The 24440-nt window shown below is 38.8% G+C and overlaps 2 protein-coding genes and 1 long non-coding RNA gene across 4 annotated transcripts; 1 reads left to right on the forward strand and 2 right to left on the reverse strand.

Moving 5' to 3' along the window:
* Window positions 1-885: 885 nt before the first annotated feature.
* On the reverse strand, window positions 886-11095 carry LOC122649140 (cytochrome b561 and DOMON domain-containing protein At3g61750). Of its 2 annotated transcripts, none has more exons than XM_043842515.1 (5): window positions 10663-11095; window positions 9984-10377; window positions 2536-2819; window positions 1449-1727; window positions 886-1105 (listed from the first exon to the last, which is right to left on the reverse strand). In XM_043842515.1, exons 1-4 carry the CDS (start codon window positions 10873-10875, stop codon window positions 1449-1451), a joined length of 1170 nt encoding a protein of 389 aa, XP_043698450.1. In that variant the 5' UTR covers window positions 10876-11095; the 3' UTR covers window positions 886-1105. The 2 variants fall into 2 exon arrangements, with proteins under 2 accessions (XP_043698450.1, XP_043698449.1); XM_043842514.1 differs by having other exon boundaries at window positions 886-1108; window positions 10663-11094.
* A 2293-nt stretch (window positions 11096-13388) lies between these two features.
* LOC122649141 lies at window positions 13389-13639 on the forward strand. Its single transcript, XR_006331171.1, has 2 exons — window positions 13389-13495; window positions 13550-13639. It is a non-coding gene; the product is annotated as an uncharacterized LOC122649141 (long non-coding RNA).
* A 1356-nt stretch (window positions 13640-14995) lies between these two features.
* Window positions 14996-20281, reverse strand: LOC122656162 (protein TSS-like; the record flags this gene model as incomplete). Its single annotated transcript, XM_043850619.1, has 5 exons — window positions 14996-17328; window positions 17875-17965; window positions 18511-18623; window positions 19025-19156; window positions 20036-20281. Coding segments are annotated over 5 exons (2808 nt in total), but the record flags the coding sequence as incomplete, so codon positions are not given.
* Between the last annotated feature and the right edge of the window lie 4159 nt (window positions 20282-24440).

The raw sequence follows: 24440 nt of genomic DNA on the forward strand, positions 1-24440 counted from the left end.
TAATATACATACTCGATAACAGTCTTGTCGGCAATTGATATCAATGCTGATACCGGGTAATATGCAACCATTGATCCATGGATGATGGATTAGAGACGATCAGTGGATCATGGATCGTTGAATCCCATATATTATTTTTTTTGTGGATGGGGAATTATATCGGAGTCGGACAAAGTGTCGCCGGGTGGGGATCAAAAACCGAGTTTTGATCCAGCTGTTCATTCCTTCACACAAAATGACAAGTGTCCCGCCGTGGTTTCAGAAGTCACCATTAACAAAACACCATAAAAGACACGACACCGCTAGCTTTGGGTCGTGGTGTGTGGAAGGAAAGAGAAAGCCACTCGTTATCGGAGTCATAATACCTACGCCGTTATCTTTCTGTTCCTTTCCTATACGTCACGTTATAACACGCCATTTCTAAGTAAAATTTTGTTGGAAACAAAAAAACAAAAAAAGACTGCCATGAACATGACGCATCCATGCTCGTGTGCACATCCCATTCATAGAGCCCACGCTGTCTAGCTCTTCATTAAAGTCCTTCTCCTACATATGCTGGTGAGCTAAGTGGAAACTCTGGTCCTGGTTTTTGCTCTCTATGATTTGAGCAGATGAAGATGCTTACTTAATGCAAGATTGGCTACATATATTCCTCAAGCATAAGAATCTGATGCTCCATTACTTGACCATACAATTTTCTTTCCATACAGCAATCAATTCTTCTCTTTACTACTAAATCAAGAGATCAAACATTTTTTTTTTTTTTTTAATACAGACCAAAACTGAATACAGATATATCAATAGGATGTCTGATCATATATATATATAGCACCAGACTGACCCTCAAGAAGAACTTCAGTGCACAATCCAAATAAAGAATCTTCCTTTGCACAATACAACACAGCTATATAAGTATGAACAATGAGTTTTCATGCCAAGGTGTGAAGCGAGAGTGGCCAAGATATATGTGTAACTCTCTCTTTTCCATGTCCACAGGATCAACATCTAAAGACCATATCATCCCACATACTCTGCTTGCACAGAGTACATCCTCAGCCATTTATCATAAAAGTGGAACTCATCCATCCAGCCAACAAGGAATGGTCTTCTATAGAAACAAGATGGGTGTGAGCATGAGTTTTCCTTACCATCATTTCAAAAAAAAAAAAGAGAGAGAGAGACTGTTGTTGTCTTTAGACCATAGTTGTCACGGCGTTCTAGGCAACCCTAGTTGATGGAGGGGGCCTGGACGCCTAGGTGATGCTTTGACAACAATGCTTTAGCAACAAAAAGCTACAACTATTGTAACATAATATTTATCCTCTATGTGAAGAGGCACTAGAAACTCAATGAATAAACTAATAAAAATAAAATGGACCATTCATGCACCGAAAAAAAAAGGAGAGAACGAGACAGCATATGTTTACTTTTAGGAATATGAAAATTACCTATTTCGATGGATTCATCTGGAATGCCGGAGGATCAACTGTCTTTTGATACATTCCCATCCGCAATACTACTTCTAAAATAACAACAATAATCAGAAGAACTGCAACAAGAACCCAGTACCCTACTACCCAGAAATTCCCTGCGCCTCCATTTTGAATTCCAAGGGCAATATTCAAAACTCCAAAGAACAAAGCAAATCTCCCAAACCAGTGATGGTACCAATTCCAAAACTTGCGAATCTTGGAATCCTTGTCAGGCCGTATAAAGAATGCCATTATCTGATCATTGTGTAAGAAATATGGTTAGATTTGGGATGTAGAAGAATTAAAAAAATATATACATAAAATTTAGGGAGAGGGATAGGTATGCTAGCGATAAACCGTATGCTAGCACACTATGTGTCTATCTCTCTCTTCCACCCTTTGAAATGACTCCCTTACCCCTCAAAGGGAGGAAGAGAGAGATAGACACATAGGGTGCTAGCATATGGTATACCACTATAGCATACCCAGCCTTTTCCCTAAAATTTATACCAGCATCACCAAACAAAAACATGGATGGAGCACACACACATACATGCAAAACGCACGCATGCATGTGAACACCCATAAACATCCATCCATGTATATATGAAATTGGTCATATCTGGGGCATTTTTCATTTATGTAATTCTCTTCTGATTGACCCAAGTTTGTTTTTTATGATCATATGAAGCTTTCTACCTGAATTGTTGGACATGCTGCATATGGTCATATGCAAAGACACGTCTGACAATGTAAAGCTTCTACAATATATAGATCTTGGAAAATGCTAGGAACACAAGTATTATAGAATTAAATGCTGGAACAGACATGACTGGCAGGGATGCTCTGTTACAGTGGAAGCACCCATCTATGGATGTAGGACCTGCCATATGGTTGAGAACACAACCAAATGTGTTACATCACAAGCACTTAATACTCATTTTACTGGTGCTCCCATGCATCTTATGCAAAAACTTTTCAAAAATAATTCCCACATCAGAACAAATGAATTTTAAAGAAAAGTCAATATCAGCTAGAGGGGCGAAGGGAGAATTAGATGAACCTGAAGAATACTAAGCACAAGGACAAATATTCCGATGCCTCTGTGTGTCGATACATTGGCATGCAGTTTACCATAGAGTACCTTCCCAGCAACCACAGCAGCAAGCCCAAAGATAAATCCTACAAACTGAATGGAGACATGGAGATAATACCATAGAGGATCTCGGTGCTTATAGTATCTTGCAATAATTGTCCCAGTTGGAAGAAGCACCCCCCATCCAATTGTACCCAGTATTCCATGGTTCCTCTTCAAGCCATCAAAGTTGTAAGCAGCAGATGCAGAACCTGTGGCAGAACATTAATATGTGTTTAGACAAACTTCTAATTTTAACTTGGTTAAACCAAAAGAAATTCTCATACATAGATAACTACTAAGACTGAAAAAACAAAACAGTAAAATCACTTTAAAGAAAAAGTTGCAGAATCATAAACAAATTGGATACAAAAATCAAAGCATAGACAGGCTTTGACAGTGCACAGAAATTAACATGAAAGATACTTTGAAAAGTATAGTACTAGCTGGCTTCTCCATCTACCATTATAGGAAAGAGTAGTGACTTTTTTCTTTTATTTGTCAATGGCATATTGTCAAAGATAGAGCCAGCAATTTGTATTGCAACCTAATAAACAAAAAAAGGAAAAAGCAACAGTATAAATTTCCATTGGAAGAGACAGGAAATACCAAAAGATATTGAGAAAATAGAAAGAAATCACTTTTCTTTTTTAAGAAACGTCAGTAATTACAATTAAAGTAATTCAGATTCTAAATATTTCCTTCTAAATTTCCTGCTTATGCATAATTGCTAAAGTAAATCTGTTTATATATCTGTACTTTTTATCAAGTAGAGAATGGTAACAAGTAAACAAAAACTTTGAAACAATTGATGAGAAAAATATCTGAAAAAGTTGATATCTCACTCAGTTAAACCATGATGTCTGCAAAACGTCCTAATGTTTGTTCAAGACACAAACAAATGCCACTGCTCTCATATTCCATTTGCAAGTTCTGTTCTACTAAGATTTTTCAGAGGTAGGCAGTTAAGAATCTTCAACCAAACTCTTTTATTCAAACAAATCATTGCAATTTGTTTCTTGGTTTTGGTTTAGGGGCATGAGACAACAAATAACTTATGGTTAGGTGGTGGTAGAGTGAGAGGAAAAAAAGGACCGTAGAAGAGATCTGCTTTGAGGATAGATGTCAGTGATTGGGCTGGGCCCGGGTCTTTAGCTGCCTTGATGGTCTATGGCTTGCTTATTTTCTTATATTTCATGAGCTAAAGTCTCCCAACTCTTCAATTTTCAGTGAAACGCACATATAATACATTTTATACACAAAGGTGTAGCTTAAGGCCAGGCCAGGCCTAACCCAAGGCGTCAATCTGAAGCTGACCCAAGCCCGGAATTTTTCCGCTGGGCTTGGGCTCTTCGGGCCCCTAGGGGACAAATGCGCAACCACGAGGAAAAAACCAAGCAAACAATCACACACAACACGAGGAATTTAACGTGGTTTTGGCACCCTTGCCTACATCCACCCGAAAGAACTAAAGATTTTTTTGCTTACTGAAAAAACTTTCTACATCTCTCCACCTCAAAATGTGATCTTCCCTTGTCTAGGGTTTTCCACGCAAAGACAATATATAGGAAACCCCAAAAACACCTAATACCCATACAAATACAATTTTACCCCCGTATATATAATGGACCCAAAACCCCACCCAATTACAAATAAAAGCCCAATAATAATTATGTGGACCAACAAAATACAAGACATACCCACCCTCAACAATCTCCACCTTGGCTTGGATTTTGCAAGCCATCTTGAAGAAGACCAATGTTGCTGTCAATTCTACAAACTCCGCCATTGTCTTTGCCTTTTCGCCATTCCCAACCTACATGGCCTACACCCCCACTCGGGGTGTCCTATACAACTCACCGCTGCATGATGTGATGTGGCTCCACCTCTCCTACCGTTATAACCTGCTTCAAATGATCATTTCCACTCACACAATCCGATCGAAAGACACCCACTTCTTTACGTCTGACTCATATCCAGTCTCTATAATCCACATGTACCTTTTGCCTGAGTACCAACAGTAGCTCCACATGTTTCAACACTCCCTGCAAGTCTGTACAAATTCCCAAACTCAGATGAGCATCTAAAACCTCTCGAATCTAGTGTTCCCACTAAAATAAGATTTTTACTAATATCCAACACATACCTCACCCCCAGTCAAAGTTCGTACAATCCCATCAAACATACAAATCCGTACGGCCCCAACCCTGACAACCTTGCTTTCTGCATTATTTAGCTTTTTAACAGCACCTAGTGATCCCTGACTAAACACAGATGAAATGAACAACCAGAATCTAAAATCCAATTTGTAGTTTCCGTACCTGATGAAGTAGTGAGAAGGATTAATCCATCACTCCAGGACCCTCCCACAACAGCAGCATTTGATGATTTCTCTCCATTCTCCTCTTTTTTATCCTCAGGTTTCAGATAATTCTTCTTTATTTAACTTTCCTCCTTGCAACAATAGCAAGTTTGTTTTTTTTTTTTTTTTTGACCTTTTGACTTGAAATGACCTTTGCACTTGCCAAACTCCTCCAATCTCTCATCTGATCTGCCTCTTCCCTGACCACCATCTATAACCAAGGTACTACCCTCCTCTAATGCCCCCTCACCGCTATTTTTCCGTTGTAACTCGTTCATCAACAAAACAACAATAACCTCGTCAAATTTGAAAGTATTCTTACCAAACAGTAGTGTAGTCAAATGTGATCAATGAAGGAATTAGTGAAGCCAACAGAGAGAAGTGCCTTGTCCTTTTCTTCAATCTTAACATTTAGAGCTGACAATTCCATCAATATCTTGTTGAACTCATCCAAGTATACCTTAAATTTTGCTCCCTCTAACAACTGAAAGCTATATAATTGTTTCTTAAAAAACAATAGATTTGTCAATGACCATGACTTGTACTTTCTCTCTAGCTTTGTCTAGACTTCCTCTGGATCTGCCAACCCGATGACCACACGAAGAGTGCTATCTGCAAGATACAACTGGATCGTACTATCTGCCAGATCCCTTAATTCTTGCCATTCATCTTCATCTTCCGGTTTTTCCAATTTCTTAATAAGAGCCTTGATTGTCCCCTCCAGCATAAGAATATTCTTCACATGTTATTACCACAAAGTGAAATCATTATAGCCATTGAAAGGTTCTATGGAGAAGCTTAACCACTTTACCACCATCCGATTTACCTGATTTGTGCCCTCTGCACCCACCATCAATCTCAAAATTTATGATTACCATTGATATTGCATGAATCTGCATGATCTAAACCTACGGAGCAGAATCCGCCCGATTTGTCTCTTCCACTGAATCTGGAAAGCCGAAAAACCTTAGGAACACCTAACCTCCATACCACACCCTTTGTACAAAATCAGATTTCCGTACAGGTCCAAACCCATACGAAATTGGGGAACTAACTCACCTACTCCATCTTTTTGTTCACCACGAAAAAAAAAACTCAATGAAGCAAGAACTTGTGCTTTTGTCAGTCTCTCCTCCCTTCAATACGTGGGTACACAACCCTTTTTTTTTCTTCCAAAATGACACAATGCATAAACCCTCCTTTTTTTCCCCTTCCTTTATCTCGTACAAAATCAGAGTCGTACCTCCGATTTTTACTTCGGAAACCTCCTTCCTTCGCTTTCCTTCCACAGCTTTCTTCTCCTGGATCTCAACGCACCACCTGCAATGCCCCACCGAACCTAACTCTGACACACTTATTGGGGACGAATGTGCAACCACAAGGAAGAAACCAAGCAAACAATCACACAGAACACAAGGAATTTAACGTGTTTCTGCACGAATGACCGCATCCACCCGAAAGAACTAAATATTTTTCTCTAAGCTAGAAAAAACTCTCTACACCACTCTCCACCTCATAATGTTATCTTCCCTTGCTTGGGTTCTAGGGTTTTCCACACATAGACAATATATATAGGAAACCCTACAAAAACCCTAATCCCCACAAAATTACAAATTTACCCGTACATGTAATGGACACAAAATCCGAACCAATTACAAATACAAGCCCAATAATAATTATGTGGACTTGCAGAATACAAGACACACCCAACCCTAACAGTTTGCCTCTAGTCCCTCTTTTGTAAGTTGAAAGATGATGGAATCACAATTGTTGAAATGAGGGATTGTGTCATTAACCTACTCAGCATAGCTCTACTATTTAAGCTGTTGTTCTGTTTTTCCGGTCCTTTAGTGAAAATGACATGTAATGCCATCCATATACCACACAATCATAACTCTCTAGAGCCTCCAACAGGGACAGCCATAGCATCCTATACTGCTTATGTTAGGGTGTGATTTCTTGTATTACGGTAAACTGTACCTATATAATGTTCGTTATGAATGTTGACGTACGTAAGGAAGTTCATTCTCTATAACCTAAGAAAGGCGTGAAGACGAGCGGCTGTAACCCTATTCTCTATGATAGTGAAGCAGATCTCATCTCATCGTGGACATTGTGTGATTTGTTCACGATTTCCATTATTTTCTGTATATTTTAGGGTTTCTTTTCTACGGCTGCTTTATTGCTCTCACATCATGTTAATATCTGACTTCTAGTGGCCATGCTCATTTATCCGGGTACTTTGGAAGCCAAGATACAAAAAGAATGTTGATTCTTTTCTATGGTCATGTGGCAAATTTTGTTGAGTGTTTCACAAGCTGAATTTAGCAGGTTATCAAAAGGGTCTTGGTAAAGAGTTACAGGCCTTGACCTTGTAGTATCTTGGCATCCCGCAAATATCTTCCATTGATAACTGTTTCTGGCACAACATGAGGATCATATCCTGGAGAGTTGCTTGAATGGAGTAATTCCATCCACTTAAGCTGTTAAGATAACCTCTCAAAATTTTCAACCACAAGTAGATATGGAAGGCACTAATGGAATCTAACCATGAAAAGTCATATCAGTTGGAATAGGAACTTGCAACATCTGAGGAAGCAATATGGTCACCACAATTTCAATGACTTCAGCAAGAATAAGAATAAGAATAGATCTATCAGGTTTAAACTTAGACGAGCACAATCAATTGTTACAAAAACAAAGAAACAAAGTTCATTTAACTAGAAAAAGGTGTTCGCAGCTTTTATTGCGCAGGGCCAGAGGGGCACCTTTTCATCCAAAGCTGCGGCTGACCTGGCCCCAGTGGCGAGGGTCCGTCTTCTTCCAAAGCTGTGGTGTATGAATTGAAGAAGGTTTGACTATGTTTTACACTTACTTTGTCTTGTAAACCTACTTGTTTTGTAATTAATTTTCTTATCTCGTAGATCTAAGAAATTAAAAAGGTGTTTGCAGCATTTATTGCACAGGGCCTGAGGGGTGCCTCTTCATCCAAAGTTGCGGCTGACCTGGCCCCAGTGGATGAGGGTCCGTCTTCATCCAAAGCTGCGGTGTATGAATTACAATAGGTTTGACTTTGTTTTACACTAACTTTGTCTTGTAAACCTACTTGTTTTGCAATTAATTTTCTTATCCTGTAAATCTAGGAAATTGCCCCCCACCCCACCACCCCCCCCCCCCCCCAAAAAAAAAAAAAAAAACACCAGTCAAGAGATACACAATGCAGGGTTGACCTAGGAAAATAACAATTGTGGCTGCATGCATCTAAATTTAAAGAAGATAAACTAAAAAGCCAAACTACATGCAATATTCTTGTTCTCTGCCTAATTTCCTATGCATATAGATGACCATTTTTACTCACTGTAAAATATTCACATAAGCACTCCATAGTTCGAGAACTCGCGAGATCTCGGCTTTTCGAAATCCCGAGACGAGACTGCTTACGAGTCTCAAAATGTCAATATCTCGCCGAGATCTCAGATCTCGGTCAAGATCTCAGATCTCGGTCAAGATCTCGGTTTGACATAGGAAAATGCCCATCTAGGTCCTTTATATGAGTGCCAGATCTCGAGATCTTGCTGGAAATTCTTGGTATACAAACACCTATCTAGGCCAGGAACCAAGACAGACAAGACAGATACTTATTTATGCCTAATATCATTTAAGTAAATGTTTTTGTGTTTGTATTTCATTTACTTAAGATATTATTCATGAATAAGCAAATACCCCCTATTTGAATCCAATAAAAATAGTTAAAAAATAAAATTCCAAAAGGAAAAAAAATCAACCCCCCAGTTCAAGAACAAAAACTGGATTTTCGGCGGTAGGTGCAATTTTCAACTTTCTAATGTTGGGGTTTTTCTCAAATCTAAAAATTCCATAAATCTTATTATGGTAAAACATTGCTAAAAACCAAAAGTGCGGTAAAATATTCATTTGTGTTGATGTCCAAAAAACTATTTTCATTCAGAGCGATTTTGACAGCATTCGTGCACACTGAATTAAGTTTGACCAGTACATAACTCTTTCAATATAAATCAGATTTAAGCAATCTTGGACTTGTTGGAAAGCTTTCAAAACAAAGCTTTCCAACAAGTCCAAGATTGCTAAAATCTGATTTATATTGAAGGAGTTATGTACCGGTCAAACTTAAATGATATTAGGCATAAATAAGTATGTTTGTCCAATGTCTGTCCTGGTTTCTAGCATAAGTGTCTGTCCTGCTTTCCCACTAACTGAAACTCTTATTTGGACTTTGTTTTTGTAAAATCTGATAGTGTCATTGTGTTTAAATGGCCTAAAATAGGCTGAATACCAAGTTTCAGACCCAAACTAGGTCTAAAACCCACCGAGATGAGGCTTCAAGTCGAGAAAAAAAAGAAGTGCACCAACTCGGCGAGATCTCGACTCGACTCGGTTTTTCAACGGTCCGAGTTGGCACCGAGACCCGAGTTTTCGAACCTTGAAGCACTCTTTTACAGCTCCTGGTCAATCCTAACGAATATTCACATACCTCTCTGTTCATGGTTCTTCATTTTCTCTTCTTAAAGCACCATGGGGTTACCAGATCGGATAAAAAAAATTGAATTTTGTGTAAGAAAGTTATAATAGGAAAATGAAAAGACCTCCATAAAGTTTTACTTACTTCTGCAGTGAAAAATCTTAGCCCCCATCCACCCCCCACCAACCTTAAAAGAAAAAAACTATTTCATCTTTTTATATGAAATAAGCAATTATAAGTTTCTAGATTACCAAAACAGTAACAGCAGTGGTCAAGCGAGTTGAAATGACAGTTGGAAAGAATATCAACTGTTTTTAATGCATAGACCACACACATAATAACCATAATAGCACTGCACATTCCATATTTTCATTGTTTGATTTATGTAAGCAAGAAGTCCATCCACACAATACCACATAGACAGAATATGGTAGGAGCATCTGCATTTTTTCTTTTTTTTTTTGGGTGGGGAGAGGGGGGGGGGGGGAGGGGGAAGCACCAGAGTAAGGAACAAACCTGTACCGAAATCGAATGTAATGGTTGTCCTAGCATCATGCTTTGATAAATGGGCATGAAGAGGAGTTGTACTTCCGAAAGCTAATAAAATATTTTGTGTACGAAGATGGGCAGCAAATTTCAGTTGAAATGCCAAGTAAATGGTGGCCGCATGAAGAACAACAATTGGACTGCTAGTAATATTCAAGTTGCCGTCATCTGGTTTGACTAGTGATGGCTTAGATCCCTGTAGGTAGTACTGTTTGATTCTTGCTCGGCCTTCTTTATTAATCCAACCCACCATAGCACTGGAATTAATCATGAGTCCAGTCTTTGAAAATCCCATTCCAACCCAACCAGACAGATATTCAGTAGATAATACAACGGTCAGGACATGATCCTCACTCTGGAAGTACTGCAGTGGCCATACTAATGTATCAGAAGTCTGTAAAGACTTTATCCATTATGAAGACTACTTGCATATCAAAGATACAAGAATTAGCTTCTATTATCTTAGTCAATATTACTTGTGGATTATTATACAGCAATTGACTGGTTAGGAATTTGAAATTTGTACTTGTACATTATCTCTAATAACATCAATAAACAATTTAAGAGAAAACCACAATACGTGAGCAACTGAATTTATCCGAAACAGCATCTAGAACAGAGAAAGAAGGTAAGATAAGTTAAGACTTACTCTGAGGACATAGTTATTCCATACAGATCTACAGGTGAAGCGGGAGGAGTCGCTGTAAAGAGCGGGAAGAAAGCTAGTTAAATCCTCATTGCAGAGCAGCCCGGTAACATCATCAGCGACCACAGAATGAAGTTCTATATTTAAGAAGAGAATCAGCGCTGTACAGATACAGAGGAACCTTAGAGGCAGCACCTTAGTTTTCGGTCCCGCCATTTGCCGTCGAATTGAAGAAGAAGAAGAAGAGCAACTGATGATGAAACTGGAGGGCTTTGCAAGAAAGAAGAAGAAGAAGAAGAAACGATGATGTTGCTATGCCAACAAAGTGGTTGGTGAGTTGTTGTCTCTTGCATTTGAAGCCTCTCCCCACTCCTGATTATTGTGGTGTGGAAAGCCGGTTGGTAACGACATGTAATCATCCTTTCCATCTCTCTCTCGTAATACGGGAATTACAGTTCATGTAACATTAAATGCAAGAGCTGAGATGAGAGTGAGAGAGAGTCCATTCCTTTTTTTTTTAAAACCCTTGGGTTTGATCTGAACTGTTTTTTTTATACGCAACTCGCAATTATTTTTGATCTGATTCCGAATCGGCTTCATGACTCGTACTTCCAGGCTTCTTCCACCCACCTCGCCTCAAATTACTCCTTAAGGACGCCACTGTTACTACTTACTATACGGTATTACGGTGGCAAATGATGGAGCTCAAATCGCTTTGTTCCAGTTGTTTAAGTTTTAATCAAAGTTTGCTTAGCGGTAAAGTAAAGCAAAGCTTCCAAAAAAATCTATTACTTTAATAGGCGCATTCTTAATTCATATCATATTCTCCCTTATCTAATGTGTGGCACAGCCTAACGGCTGGCAGTACCCTGGTCGCTGGGTTCCTTGGAGACGATCCTGATCCTTTAAGGTCATTCACCGTTTTCCACTTGTTTCTATTCCATCAGATGGTTACTGGTCTATAATCAAACTCAAGGTAATCAGGCTGCACTCGGGCTTTAAGCAAGCTAATTGACAAATCGGGTTATAAATGGTTCTTAAACAAACTATAATCAAGTTATAAAATTGCCGGTTATCAGTTGGTCATAGTATGCAATTGAGAAATCATCGGGCCACTACCTTGAATTGGGAACGTCCTATTATTAATGGGTCAGACCTTGAGTCTGACACATTTAGTAATCGATTGGACTAATCTCGGGATTCAACTGATCGATTTAGGTTAAGCCTATCACTGCGGGCCTACTTTGACACCCCTAATTGTGAATACAAGGAGTTTGGTTCCTCATGTAGGTGGTCTAAGAAGGAATCTAATGTTGAGCACCTAGTTTTACCACATGTCAAGTTAGCCAAGGCTGAGAAAGAGTTAGTGAAGCCATAAATAAAAGCATTAGAAATTTTCAGGACTGCTAAGAGAGGGCCAAAAATAGTGTCTCAAGACTCAGGATCGTCTGGTCAATCCGTACTGGATTTCTATGGTTAAGGTATAATTTGATCGATTTTCAATTCTAATTGATTTCTGACCAATTCAGATTGATTCCAATCAGGCTGGGACTAATCCGAATATTGATTCCTTTCTTTAAAACCTTGTGCAAAAACTATTGAGATGAATGCTCATGGGAAAATTATCTCCTCCAGTTCCTTGCCCGGTCCAGTTTCCTAGTTCCTCTAAATAAGGTTGGGGGGAGGGGAGGGGGGGGGGATGGACCCCACTCGGGCAGAGAGAGTTTGGACAAAGGTAGGGTGATCATTGTGCCCCCCTTGTTAGAGGCACTGGGAAACTGGGCCGAGTAGGGAACTCGAGGGGATAAAGATCCGATGATCATGGTCATACATGGGAGGGTAATAATTTGCAAATACGTCATGCTTATAATATCTAAAATATTTCATTCATTTAGTGTGTGTGGGGGGGGTGGAAATTACTACATTTGGTCACATAATTAGCTCAAAGGTTTGGGATTGTCTAGTGGTTTGAAGAATTAAATATGTTAGGATGCCTGAATAAGAACAAACTGGTATTTGTAAGTTCTTTAACGAATGACGATTGTTATTGGCTTGGTCTGAATGAGAACAAATTCGGAATCTAATAAAAAAGGAAAGAGGGATTTACATGTTACCCGCTTAAATTGGCATCTTACAAGTCAAGCTAAAACAGCAGTGAGACAAACTCTGAAAGGGAAGTACACATTCACTGCATATATATATATATATTGGTAGAGGGTTTCCTAAACTGTATGAATGTAGTTTCGGGCAAATAAAAGAACCCCCTTTGAAATTTGACAAAAGGGAGAGATTGCATGAGTGTAATTTCGGGCAAATAAAAGAACCCTTTTTGGAATTTGACAAAAGGGAGAGGTTCCACTGGTGATATGACCCTATAATTGAACTTTGGGTTCATCATTAATTCCCATACCCTATTATTCATGGTCACAACTAGCCTTGGTTCAATCAGAGGGTCTAGATGCCTTTGGTGATGAGATTCCTCTTTCACAATTGATGAAATAAAACTCAAGTCCTAAAAATAACAACCCATATATCTGCCATGTGGCACCCAACTGGGGGAGCAAATTCTGTGGACAAGTAGACCCTAGATCCTCTACTCACATATCAAATTTCAACCAAATAGACGTGGCCAAATGACAAAACAAAGCATTGAAAAATCCAAGACTGAAGAAGTTACACTAATCATTGAAGGGGGGGGGGGGGTGTTCATAGAATGGGAAGGTAACCAAATACAAATACTCAAAGTTGAACAGTTTATCACTACTTTGCACATGTCAAAATTTTGTCATTATTTGTTTTGGCAACATTGTTGCAGTAAATAAACAATATGGATCAGGTTTTGTTAAATATGATAACAAACACAGTAATCTGCTATTTCCGGAAATAGCAGGTTAATCACCAAACATGTCCTATGGAAACCAAAAAGCTGTTGCCTGAGACATCTCTTCAAAATTCAAAAGAAATAACTGTAAGCCTGCTTGACAGCAAAATACACTAATCAGACTGCGATGATCCAAGCCCTATTATCATACAGAAGACAAAAGCATTACATGAAGAAAAAAGTACAGCGTTCGAGCTATAATGATATGGGCTTTCATATAAGCCCATCTGCCGAATGCAACATTCACTCTCAACTGAGCATGATTTTACAGGGTTCTCAAACTGTATCGGAATCCAAAAAATGAGCCTTTTAATCCGAAAATTTCCCCTTTAATGCTGTTCGGAATGTGGGAGTTGTAGGATTCTGCAGCAGGCAGACTTGGAGGATGGCATGAGCCCAAGCCAAGGAACCTCAAATTTTTTATATCTGGCCCAACCCAAAACCCAGAAATCCCAGCCTAACCTTAGGATACCCAAGGACTTTTGGGGTTTGGAGCCTTTGGGCTTGAGCAAGCTTAGACCCATCCAAGTACCCATTCCAAGGGAGTTAAAACTTCCATCAGTTTTGGGTGACTCCTTATAATTTCTGATTATGTTTAACATTAGCTATTAGATAGGAATTCTACTGACAGATAATTTTCCTATTTTGTTGGAGTTCAAACCCTAAAAATTAAGTGGAGGAATGAATCCTGTTAACCATGAGAATGAGACCGGGAAACATTACACAATTGACTTGCATTATGCTCACTAAACAACCTGATCCAACAAAAATCAGAACTTCCATGCTAGTTTAGGTTCTCAATGATCCCAAAAGTGTAAATGTCTAAATTCTGTAACATTTTTCTGTAACTAACTTGATTCCAAGGAAACTGCCTGCATCCTCCTCTGGTAAAGACAGTGGTCTATTTTAAACCACTCCTGAGGCTATGTTTGGAAGACAAAAATAATTGATGAAAGCAATTATTGTCTTAGTGTCTTTCTCTCTCCTCATTTTCAACTTTTTTCAAATTTGTTCTCTTTTTTTTTCTTGCCTTCCAAACATAGCCTAAGATTGGCTTGTATTTAAACTTGCGGTAATGGCACTGTGAACTATCCTTTGGTGGCCTACTTTTGGGGTTGGGGGGGGGGGGGGGGTGGGGGGGCAGATTCCTGGACTTTTTTGACCTTTGTGTTTGTTTTATTGATCTAGATAGTAAATTGAAACTAGGAATAGGATAAATACCTCTTTAAACAGAAAAGCCTTTTGCTTCTTCAATAGTACCTATAGATGGAAAAGGGACCAGCTCTTCACTGTTGGCATCTGCACCAATGGGTTTTGAATGTCAGTAGAAGCTCAATTTTGACTCTCAATTTAATCAGTAAAGAAGGGTTTGAGCACACATGGTTGCATGCCCGGGTGATCTTAAGACCATGAATAAGTGAAAGATGGTGACTAACGTGTATTCATTCCCAATGCTTGGTCAAATCAGGCAAAATGGTACTACATCATGTGAGGATTAAACCTGAAAGAAAAAAAAAGTACTCCAGTCTACTGAGTATAATATAGGAGTTCACTTTCTAGTGTTAACCTTCACTAGAGGATATGCCACTAGATTTGGGAACTTCACTCCCTCTGACTACTCTGTTATAAATAACTTTGAAGGATTGTGATCCATATGGCCTATTGAGCAAACTTATAGGCATTCGCAGAGTCTGTTTTCGGTTTCTTCGACCCCTAATCAAAATGCCAAAGCTTCCCTCTCCATCAATCCTTTGACTGTGTCTTGACACATGCTTCTCACCACTGCCTCCAGACTCTTCATTTAGATTGCTACTATTGCTCGGTTGACTTTTAGCTGTTTCATTTCTACCAGATTTTGATTCTTCATTTTCTTCCATATTTTCCAATCCAATTTCAGATACTGTGCTCCCACTATCTTCGACCTCAGATGCTAGATCACCAATGTTTTTGTTGGCTTCACCCCCATCCCTGTTCTCAACTGGCATAGTTGAAACTAAACTCATTCCCTCAAGATGATTGGTTTGCATTTTTGGCTCCATGACAGGGTCAGCAATTGGCTCAACAACAGGTGGCAAGACAGAAAACTCCATTGGATGGCAACCAGGCCACACAGTGCCAGGAACAAATTCTGATGCATTTGGGTTCATGTTGCATTGCCATGTAATGTGATTATGATGAAATGGACTGCTAGTCATGGGATAGGTGCTGGTTGGAATAGCTTGTGGCTGAGTATACGGAGGGTATATAAATGGCACACGGTGTATAAGGTTTGGGGTTCGAGGAGGTGATGGGTATGGGTGGTGAGGGGACAAGCACATGGGAGCCCCTGTAGGGAGGACAGTGGGGGGCCCAGGGTGAATAGTCACGTTCACTGGCCAAGGAGCAACAGCTGGAACAGCACCAACAACAGAGGGAAGATTAATGTTCATCGAGACCGGTGGTCCACAGACAACAGCTGGAGAAGGGTTGAATGGAGCTGCTGAGGCAGACAACTTCTTGTTGGGGATATCTTGAACATCACCAGTATTTGTAGCTGAGAGTTTCCCCTTAAGATCCTCTCCTTGCATTGTAGAGCTAGAAATATCCCCAGGCTCAACAATGCTAGATGTAGCCTCTACGCAAATATCTTCCTTTAGCGCATTGCTGGAACTTGCACTATCATCAGTTTGGATGCAGATATTGCTGGAACTTGCACTGTTATCAGTTTGGATGCTCTCGTTGCTGGAACTTACACTATTAACGGTGTGGTTGCTTTCATGTACCAATCCACGTTCCTCAATGATGTCTGATGCATCCACTTCCATAACCGAAGATACATTCTCGGAAGTGTTATGTCCCAATTCATCCTTTTGTTTTGTCTCTTCTTGCCTCCCAACAATTTCAATTTCATCATTTAAGTCGACCACAGAATCTGCAATGCAACTATCTGTCTTCTCTTCCATGGTGCTTTCTACCTCCAATGTCATGGGTATCTTTTCCTTTGGTTCATTTTCTTCCTCTTTATGTTTTCCAATATTCAGCACATCATCACCTGGAAGGTCACCTTGGGACTTCATGACCTGCATCTTGGCAATGGTGCCTGGCCGGGCAAGTGCTACTTCCTTGTAAGAAGGAGGCTTTCCAAGATTAACTACTGAATTGCTCTGTTGGACTGATGTAACTTCATTTGGTGCAGAAGAGGTTCCAGGTTCAAGTAGAGGATTGGATACTTCATCTCCATTCATAGAATTATCTGTTATTTCAGCTTTGGTAGATGAAGGCACTGATTTAACCCTGTATGTTACAGCTTTGACTATTTTCCGACCAAATTTAGCAGCTGGAGAGTTGCTTTTTGCAGGGTGATGATCTATGTAGCTCCCAGGAATAATGGTTCTTTTCTTTAGTAAATAATACCTGCTGTTATGATAAGTATTCTTCGCTCTAAACTGATCTGTTTCAGCAACTACATCCATTTTCTGATAATTATATACCCTGCTAACATTTGTTCTCCTCTGTCTTAACTGACTGTTTGAGCCAGATGATCGTGGCCTTTGGACAGGTTGCCATCCATCTTCTCCTTCAGCATTCACTTCTGTTGGTACTTCATTTACGTTCTTCAGCTTCTCTTCTGCAACTTCTTCCACCACAGTCAGCTCAGACTGAATTGGTGGAATACTTTCCTGGATCTCTTTTTCATTATTTCTAGGACCAGGGACCTGTTTTTCCTCATCTGAAGTTGCTGCAGGTGAATCTTTTATAGATACTTCAGAACTTGCTAAGCTGAAATTTTGGGTGGATAATTCCTTAACCTGCAAAGGAGGATTTGAAGCATCATTTGAAGTAATAAACATTTATAAAATTAACTGTTCAAAAATCCCAGGAAAGAATACAAACATATGCATCATGGTTTTTCAATTGGGTTGATTATACTTGGACAAGCACCAAAGGGAATGTCCAATAAGAACTCATTGAATTAAAGAGTTCAAAAAGGAAAGTGAAAGAACTAGCTCTAACATTAAACAAAGGTGAAAATTCAGCTTGCATCTTATCACAAGCCAAACATTGTCTTCACAAACACATGAAAAGTCAGTAAAGTTCCTCTTTGAACAGCCAGTAATTTCCGATTTCAAGATTTAAAATATGACCAAACACCTACTGCAGAATATGTGGACAATGTACACTGTTTGATTAGAAGATAATCATGGAGCCCGCACTGACCAAAGAATCACACCTTAGGATGAACCACTAAGATTCAACAGTTAGTAATGGAAAACTAACTTGTCTTGACCATACATTCTAGTTGTTACATGACTTACAAAAAACAGTTTAAACCATGCTAAAAGAATTTGTCATACCTTTGTACTAAGGCTTTTCCTCTTTACTGCATCAACATCTCTTCCTTTGGCATCTTGATTAGGATTGATGTAATCAAGCAAATCTGACACACTGTCATGTAAAACAAAGGGTAACTATGGGTCACTAGGACTTAATATCATGCACGACCTATAAGAATGTTACCAGTAGTGATCATCAATGCCAGAAAATCTAGCTCGTTGACAGTGCCATATCATGCACATAGGGATAATGACCCCATGTTTAATGAGTCCTGCCAAGGATATCTCCAGGGAAAAATAGAACTAGATTGATGATGCTAACCATCAGATCAATTGCACTCTTCTACCAAGTCATGGCAAGTCAAGCATCCGATGGTTAGTATTATTTAATTTCCCCGTAGCCCCTTTCCAGAGATTTGTTGAATCTCAAAGCTGTTAAGCCAGCTGTCAGACTTGTGGCAGTACTGAGTTCATTTTATTCCTAACACCCATTCTTGAGAAGTATAACTAGGCCATATGATATTCGTTTATGCAAAATTTGAAATACATAACAATTCAATATGTATATCAAGACATTCAGAAGGAACAACAGTTTTACAGAAACGGCAACACATCATAAAGGTCATTAGTGCTAGCAACAATATTAACACATAATACCTTAAGTGGCCTTTGCTAGCAATGGATGCATCAGGCTTACGGGTTCCATTTCGGGCAGCTTCTTGCTGTTCAAAAGCCTTAGACTCAAAGTACTCGAGCCAGGTAGCAGCATCCTGCAAAATTGACAGCAATATTTTACACATCCATTCTATGGACAATAAATAGTAAAAACCAGATTTACAATTAGAAAGAGCAGTTCAAACCACCCATGTCCCATCATGTCGAGGGTGGGGAAGGACTTTTGGCTTTTTGCTGCCATGTAGCGTTCATAGAATCAAACCATAATACCGTATAGCAGAGACAACACCCTCGACTCTCTGTCCAAAGTATTATGGTTGGAGTCATGACTGTTATTAGGCAGTCATGATTGGGGTCATGTGAGATTTTGACCATGTGGCTATCCAATTGGACATCAAGGACAATGACCATGGATGTTATAGAGCTTTAGGAGTAAAAATAATCCACCTTCTCAAAAGGAAAAACTCATAGTTAGACCATAGAACACATAAGATACCTGAGTACGCAGATCATCTGGCCCCAGCTTAGCACGGAGAATTTGCAAGGTTGTCTGCTCATGCTGAACACTTAAGGGGTATGCTTCCATCAATGAGAGTGCAATTGCTATTGCATGGTAACTTGCTGCAGTCTGTATCAATTGAAATTTGAAAACAGAACAGTTTCTCAGAGGTTGCAAACAATTTGCTGGAAAATTTCTGAATTCCATCTTGAAGCTCTTTAGAGGGCAATGGGCATAAATTCTTTGAATAGGTTATAAGATGTGAAATAATCTTTAAGTATTCAATGTATAGAGAAAATAGAACTCCACTAGATTCAATCACAAGCACAGTTCACATCCCCACGAACACTGAAGAACATTTAAACAGGGTCATAGCTTTTATATTTTAACCTCTTCTTTTATACTAGTGACATTACATCTAGCACCAATCTGTGCATGCTCATTCATCTGGAATTTGGAGTCCACAATCAACCCGTCAATTATTCTCCTGTTCAACCAATCACCCTTTAGGTGAGTTGGTATCTATACTCCCATTTAAGGGGCAACTCTCAGGTTAAAGTTTTTGGGGAAATATCCAAGTAGTGGTAGATGCACTAATCCGTAATGGTAGTGCTTTTCCGTCTTCAGTTGCTCCCCACCTTGCAAGCCGGGAAACTTTGTAGAACCCTAAGTGGGGTAACCATTTAGGGAAGAAAAAATGAAAAAAATATCCTGGTTCAAAACCCACCAGGTAGAATGACTAACTACATTATCATTTGCATTTTTGGGACCATTAAGATGAAATGGTATCACATTATCAGATCAGCTAAAAGTTCAGTCCAGATCTCTACATATGACTCATCGATACAATGGGTCAATACTCCCCGCTTGTATGCTGCTCATATGAAGGAATGATTCGCTGTGATGATAGATAAGAATAACACATAATTGTAAAATCCCATCACTCTATTGAACAAATTAGAAGAACATACTCTAACAAAGGGAGACATTAGATAGATTAAAAAGGACCTGAATGTGATCTGGCCCCAATAATTTTTTGTTACACTTCAAAGCTTTGTGAAGATATCTAAGGGCAACATGCACATTTCCAAGGCCTTCCTCCATCATAGCAACATTGATGTAGGTAGCCGCAGTGTTTGGATGAGATGGGCCACAAGTAAGATGTAAAAGATACAGTGCACGCTTTACATACCTGCTCAACAACAAAAGATAACAAAAACCAATAATTGTGAGAACCAAAATAATCTTGGTGGGTTATATGGCCATTAAAATGGAACAGATATTGCATGATTATGTTGATGGAAGAATGGAGCGGGATTGGGAAACTATAGGGTGTACTCAGTGCTCGAGGCTGAAGAGTGATTTTGGTGGGTTTCAGTTCTCCCAATCCCAGTTGTTGGTAGACATGAAAGGGTAAGAGGTTCACACTTGCACCAAGGTCCAATAAGGCATGATCAATAGTAGTATTGCCTATAGTGCAAGAGATGGTGGGGCTGCCTGGATCCTTATGCTTGGCTGCTACTGGCTGCGAGATGAGAGAACTGATGTTAGCAGCCAAAAATGCCTTTTTGGGCACATTAGTGGTCCGCTTTTGGGTGCATAAGTCTTTGAGGACTTTAACATAAGCGGGGATTTGGGCAATGGCATCCAACAAGGGGATATTCACCTGAACCTGTTTAAACACATTCAATATTTTCTCCACAGAAAGAGATTTCTTGCTAACCAACCTATTTGGGAAAGGGGCAGGTGGGGTATAAATTCTTTTAGGGTTGGGCTTTTTAACTTTCTTAACAGAATCCTCTTTGGTTTCCTTAATCAAATCATCTAGAATATCTTTAGGTTCATCAGGCGAACCTGGAACAGTAAGCACTTCAATGGCCTCTTCAGAAGGGGGAGAGTCAACAGGAGTATGAGATAGTAAAGACTGAGGTGCACTAGCCTGTTGATACTCACGGCTACTCCTTAAAGCATAAACAACATTTACCTGTCTGAAGGGCCTTTGGTGCTGTTGGCCTTGTGCAACATTGGTTGGAGGAGCTTGGGTACCTTGCTGAATATGAACCTGATGCCTAGGATTTGGCTCAGGTTGGCTAGGTAACTTCTCTATTTCTCTCTCATGCAGGATTGTGACAAGCTGGGTGAGTTGTTTCTCCATGTTATTGTGGCTTGCACTACAAGAAATTGGGGCTGTGACGGCGTTTGTAAACGCCGCTATAAGTTTAAAAAATGCCGCCATAGGATATAACGGCGTTTATAATTTGTGCCGCTGAAATGTCGGCAAAGGTACCGCCGTTTTTGTACAACGGCGTTTTTTTAGGGTGTCTGTGTATGTACCTTTTCCGCGGCGTTTTCTAATAAATGTCGGGGAAAATTTCCTACAACGGCGTTTTTATAAGTGTCGTGATAGGTATTGAATTTCTATTCTTTTGTGGCGTTTTGTAATAAACGGGAAAAGTGTATTACAACGGCATTTAAAAAGTGCCGTTATAGGTCTTGAGTTTATATTTTTAGCGGCATTTGTAAAAAAACGCCGCTAAATGTTTTTTTTTTTTTTTTAAAATTATTTATATATTCAATCCATTAACCTGTTTCAAAGATAATAGATTCATCATGTCACCTATTTTTATATCCAAACCAAATTCATATATAAAACAAAGATATACTTCACCAAATACCCTACCCATTTCAGATTCGAAGTGCATCCATAGAGATGAGATGAAATAAGAGATTTAAGTAAATATATCCAAGTCATGTTAAAGTCTGATACATTTAAAAAGCAATGGACTGAAACAGAGATTAAGCGATCAATAGTCTGAATCAAACTCAAATCTGACCCATTTATAAGCAATAGGCAGAAACAAGGACTTGAGCAAGTAATTATCCAAATCAATAGACTGAAACAGAGTGTCCTTTTATGCACAAATTCAAAATTCATCACTGATCATCTAAAAAGAATTCTGAGTTTGAGTTGCTCAGGTCTAACTGATGCCTTAACACACTTGAGGGGATTGTAATCTAATAATTGATGGTATATCTTTAGAACTATCATGAGATGGTAAGTTACAATGAATGCTCTGGTACAGAAACATGAAGCACATTAGGTAGTATGAGATCCAACACAAATACTTGTTAATGATTAGACAAACAATATCACAAGTATGGATTGTCAACTAAGTATAATAATAGGTTAGAAATGAATATGTCTCTTGAAACGTTGGTCTCAACTATATAAACTAATTTGTTCCTCTTTAGCTGTATCAAGTCTAAAAGAATGATAAATGAAACACAATATTAAGCTAAGCATGGCATAACACAGAGAAAATGAAATTTATGAACTAACAAGAAATAGAGTTTTAATTGGATCCTTATCACCTAGCATCACACTTCTTTATACTAACAATGAAATATTACTCTTATAAAGTACTTAGCTCTTCACTCACAATCAAATGAAAGCATGTTTTGCAACCACAGTACAGTTATAATTGCCTCTTCTTACAAAGATGATTACTTTAACCTTAGCATTTCAAGATTCTTAAATCATGTGGATGTACCTGAGGAGCATTGCCAAAAAGATCGTCCGGAGTAGATCTGCACAGTAGGGTAAAGTCTACATCATCAGCATTGATTTGAGCCATTTGAAGAGCTCTCTTTGCTGCCTCAACAGCCAAACCCGCCAATCTATCTTTCCCTACCAAGGTACAAATCAAACCAAGAAATTCAATATTTTCATATGTAGACTATCATAACCTATTAAGTATCAAGCAAGCTTCCCCTTACCCAAAAAAAAAAGAAGTAAGCTTCCCAATGATTGTTCACTATGTAAAACATGAAAAAGAAAAAGCAAGAGGGAAGTCTGAATGGTGGGTATCAATAGCCAGCAGCATTCCCATAGTTATTTGAGATCTGAAGATTGTGAGGATGAGGCTACCTGAAAGAACTCATTGATTAAGAATCCCAGTGCAAACAGAAATCCATTCATCCATAAATAGTTAAGCCTCTACACTTGACTGACAGTACCAAAGTGAAAGAAGAGAACATAAATCAAAATAGTCAAGGAAAGATACATTTTTCAACCATTGCTGAGTTTGTTAATGTAAGAGAGAAAAATTCCAAAATAATGATATATCAACTATCTAACTTGTGGTTAGAATAAGAAAGCCAAAAGTTTACATCAGATACATGCTAAAAAGAAAAAGTCTTTTCATTCTAGGTCACAACGTCATGACAAAAAGCTTAATAACAACTTGAATCTAATTGTACTCATAAATCCATTTGACATTGAACCATAAGGTCATCTAATAACATCTAATAAGCAAAAATGATCAGCAAATGGGTAATGTATATATCGAATATGAAACTAAAAAAATATTGACAACTCAAGAGGGTAATGTAAATACCACAGCTACTGGAAGGGCTTGAGAGCTATTGTGAGCTGTGCAAATGAAGGTCGCAAGTTTGGATCCCTGTGAAAAAAAAATGATTTGAAAAGCATAATAACTCAAATCAACTAACTCATTCCATTCAAATACGAAAGGAGCACAAAAAATATGGGACTTGGACACTATTGAAAGCAATTGCTAGTAACTGAGTTTTCAACACAAGCCCAAAACCAAGCAATTTCACAAGGAGAAAAGGGAATGAATGAGGAAGAAAAAAATTATACTAAAACAAGTTTTCTAACAGTTAAGTATAAAATTCAGCAATATACATGCTCTATTGTCATAATATACTATTCCAACCATTCCAGTCATACAAGGCGTTCCTCAAACAAACAATTCAAACAACACTTTTAAACCCATTTATCATGGTATAGCAGCCTTGCATGAGCAATGAGGGAGTATCTTGGTCGATTTAACATTTTGAAAACATAACTCTCTAAATTCAGCAATGTTACCTTCACATATAGACAAATCTTACAAGACCAACATCAAGCATATACTTATATCTTAATTTTTATTGAAAGTCCACATCACTCATGCCACCCCAAAGCTACTAAACCTTACAATGGGTCTCTCATCTTCTCCCTAGCATTTCTTTTTTTTTTTTTTTTTTCTATTCTTCTTCATTTTCTTCCTTTCTTTTCTCTCTTTCTTCTTTTCCCTTCTTTTCTTTTCTTTCCAATACCAGTGATTGAGATCCCAAAGGATCTCAACCAAACATGCACACAACCACACTCACAACTTACTAGGACATGGCTACCACACACATACACACAAGAACACACATGAACACACACGCAAACATAAACACAAGTAATAGCATCGCCTCCTCTTCTCCTTATTATTTTCTTTCTTTTCTCTTCTTTCTTACTTTCTTTTCAGTTAGTAGCTGTGGCTGAGGCCACTTGAACCTCAACCAAGCACCCAAACACCACCACACACACACACACACACACACACACACACACACACAC

Source organism: Telopea speciosissima, chromosome 1 (assembly GCF_018873765.1).
Source record: "Telopea speciosissima isolate NSW1024214 ecotype Mountain lineage chromosome 1, Tspe_v1, whole genome shotgun sequence".
Lineage (NCBI taxonomy): Eukaryota > Viridiplantae > Streptophyta > Magnoliopsida > Proteales > Proteaceae > Telopea > Telopea speciosissima.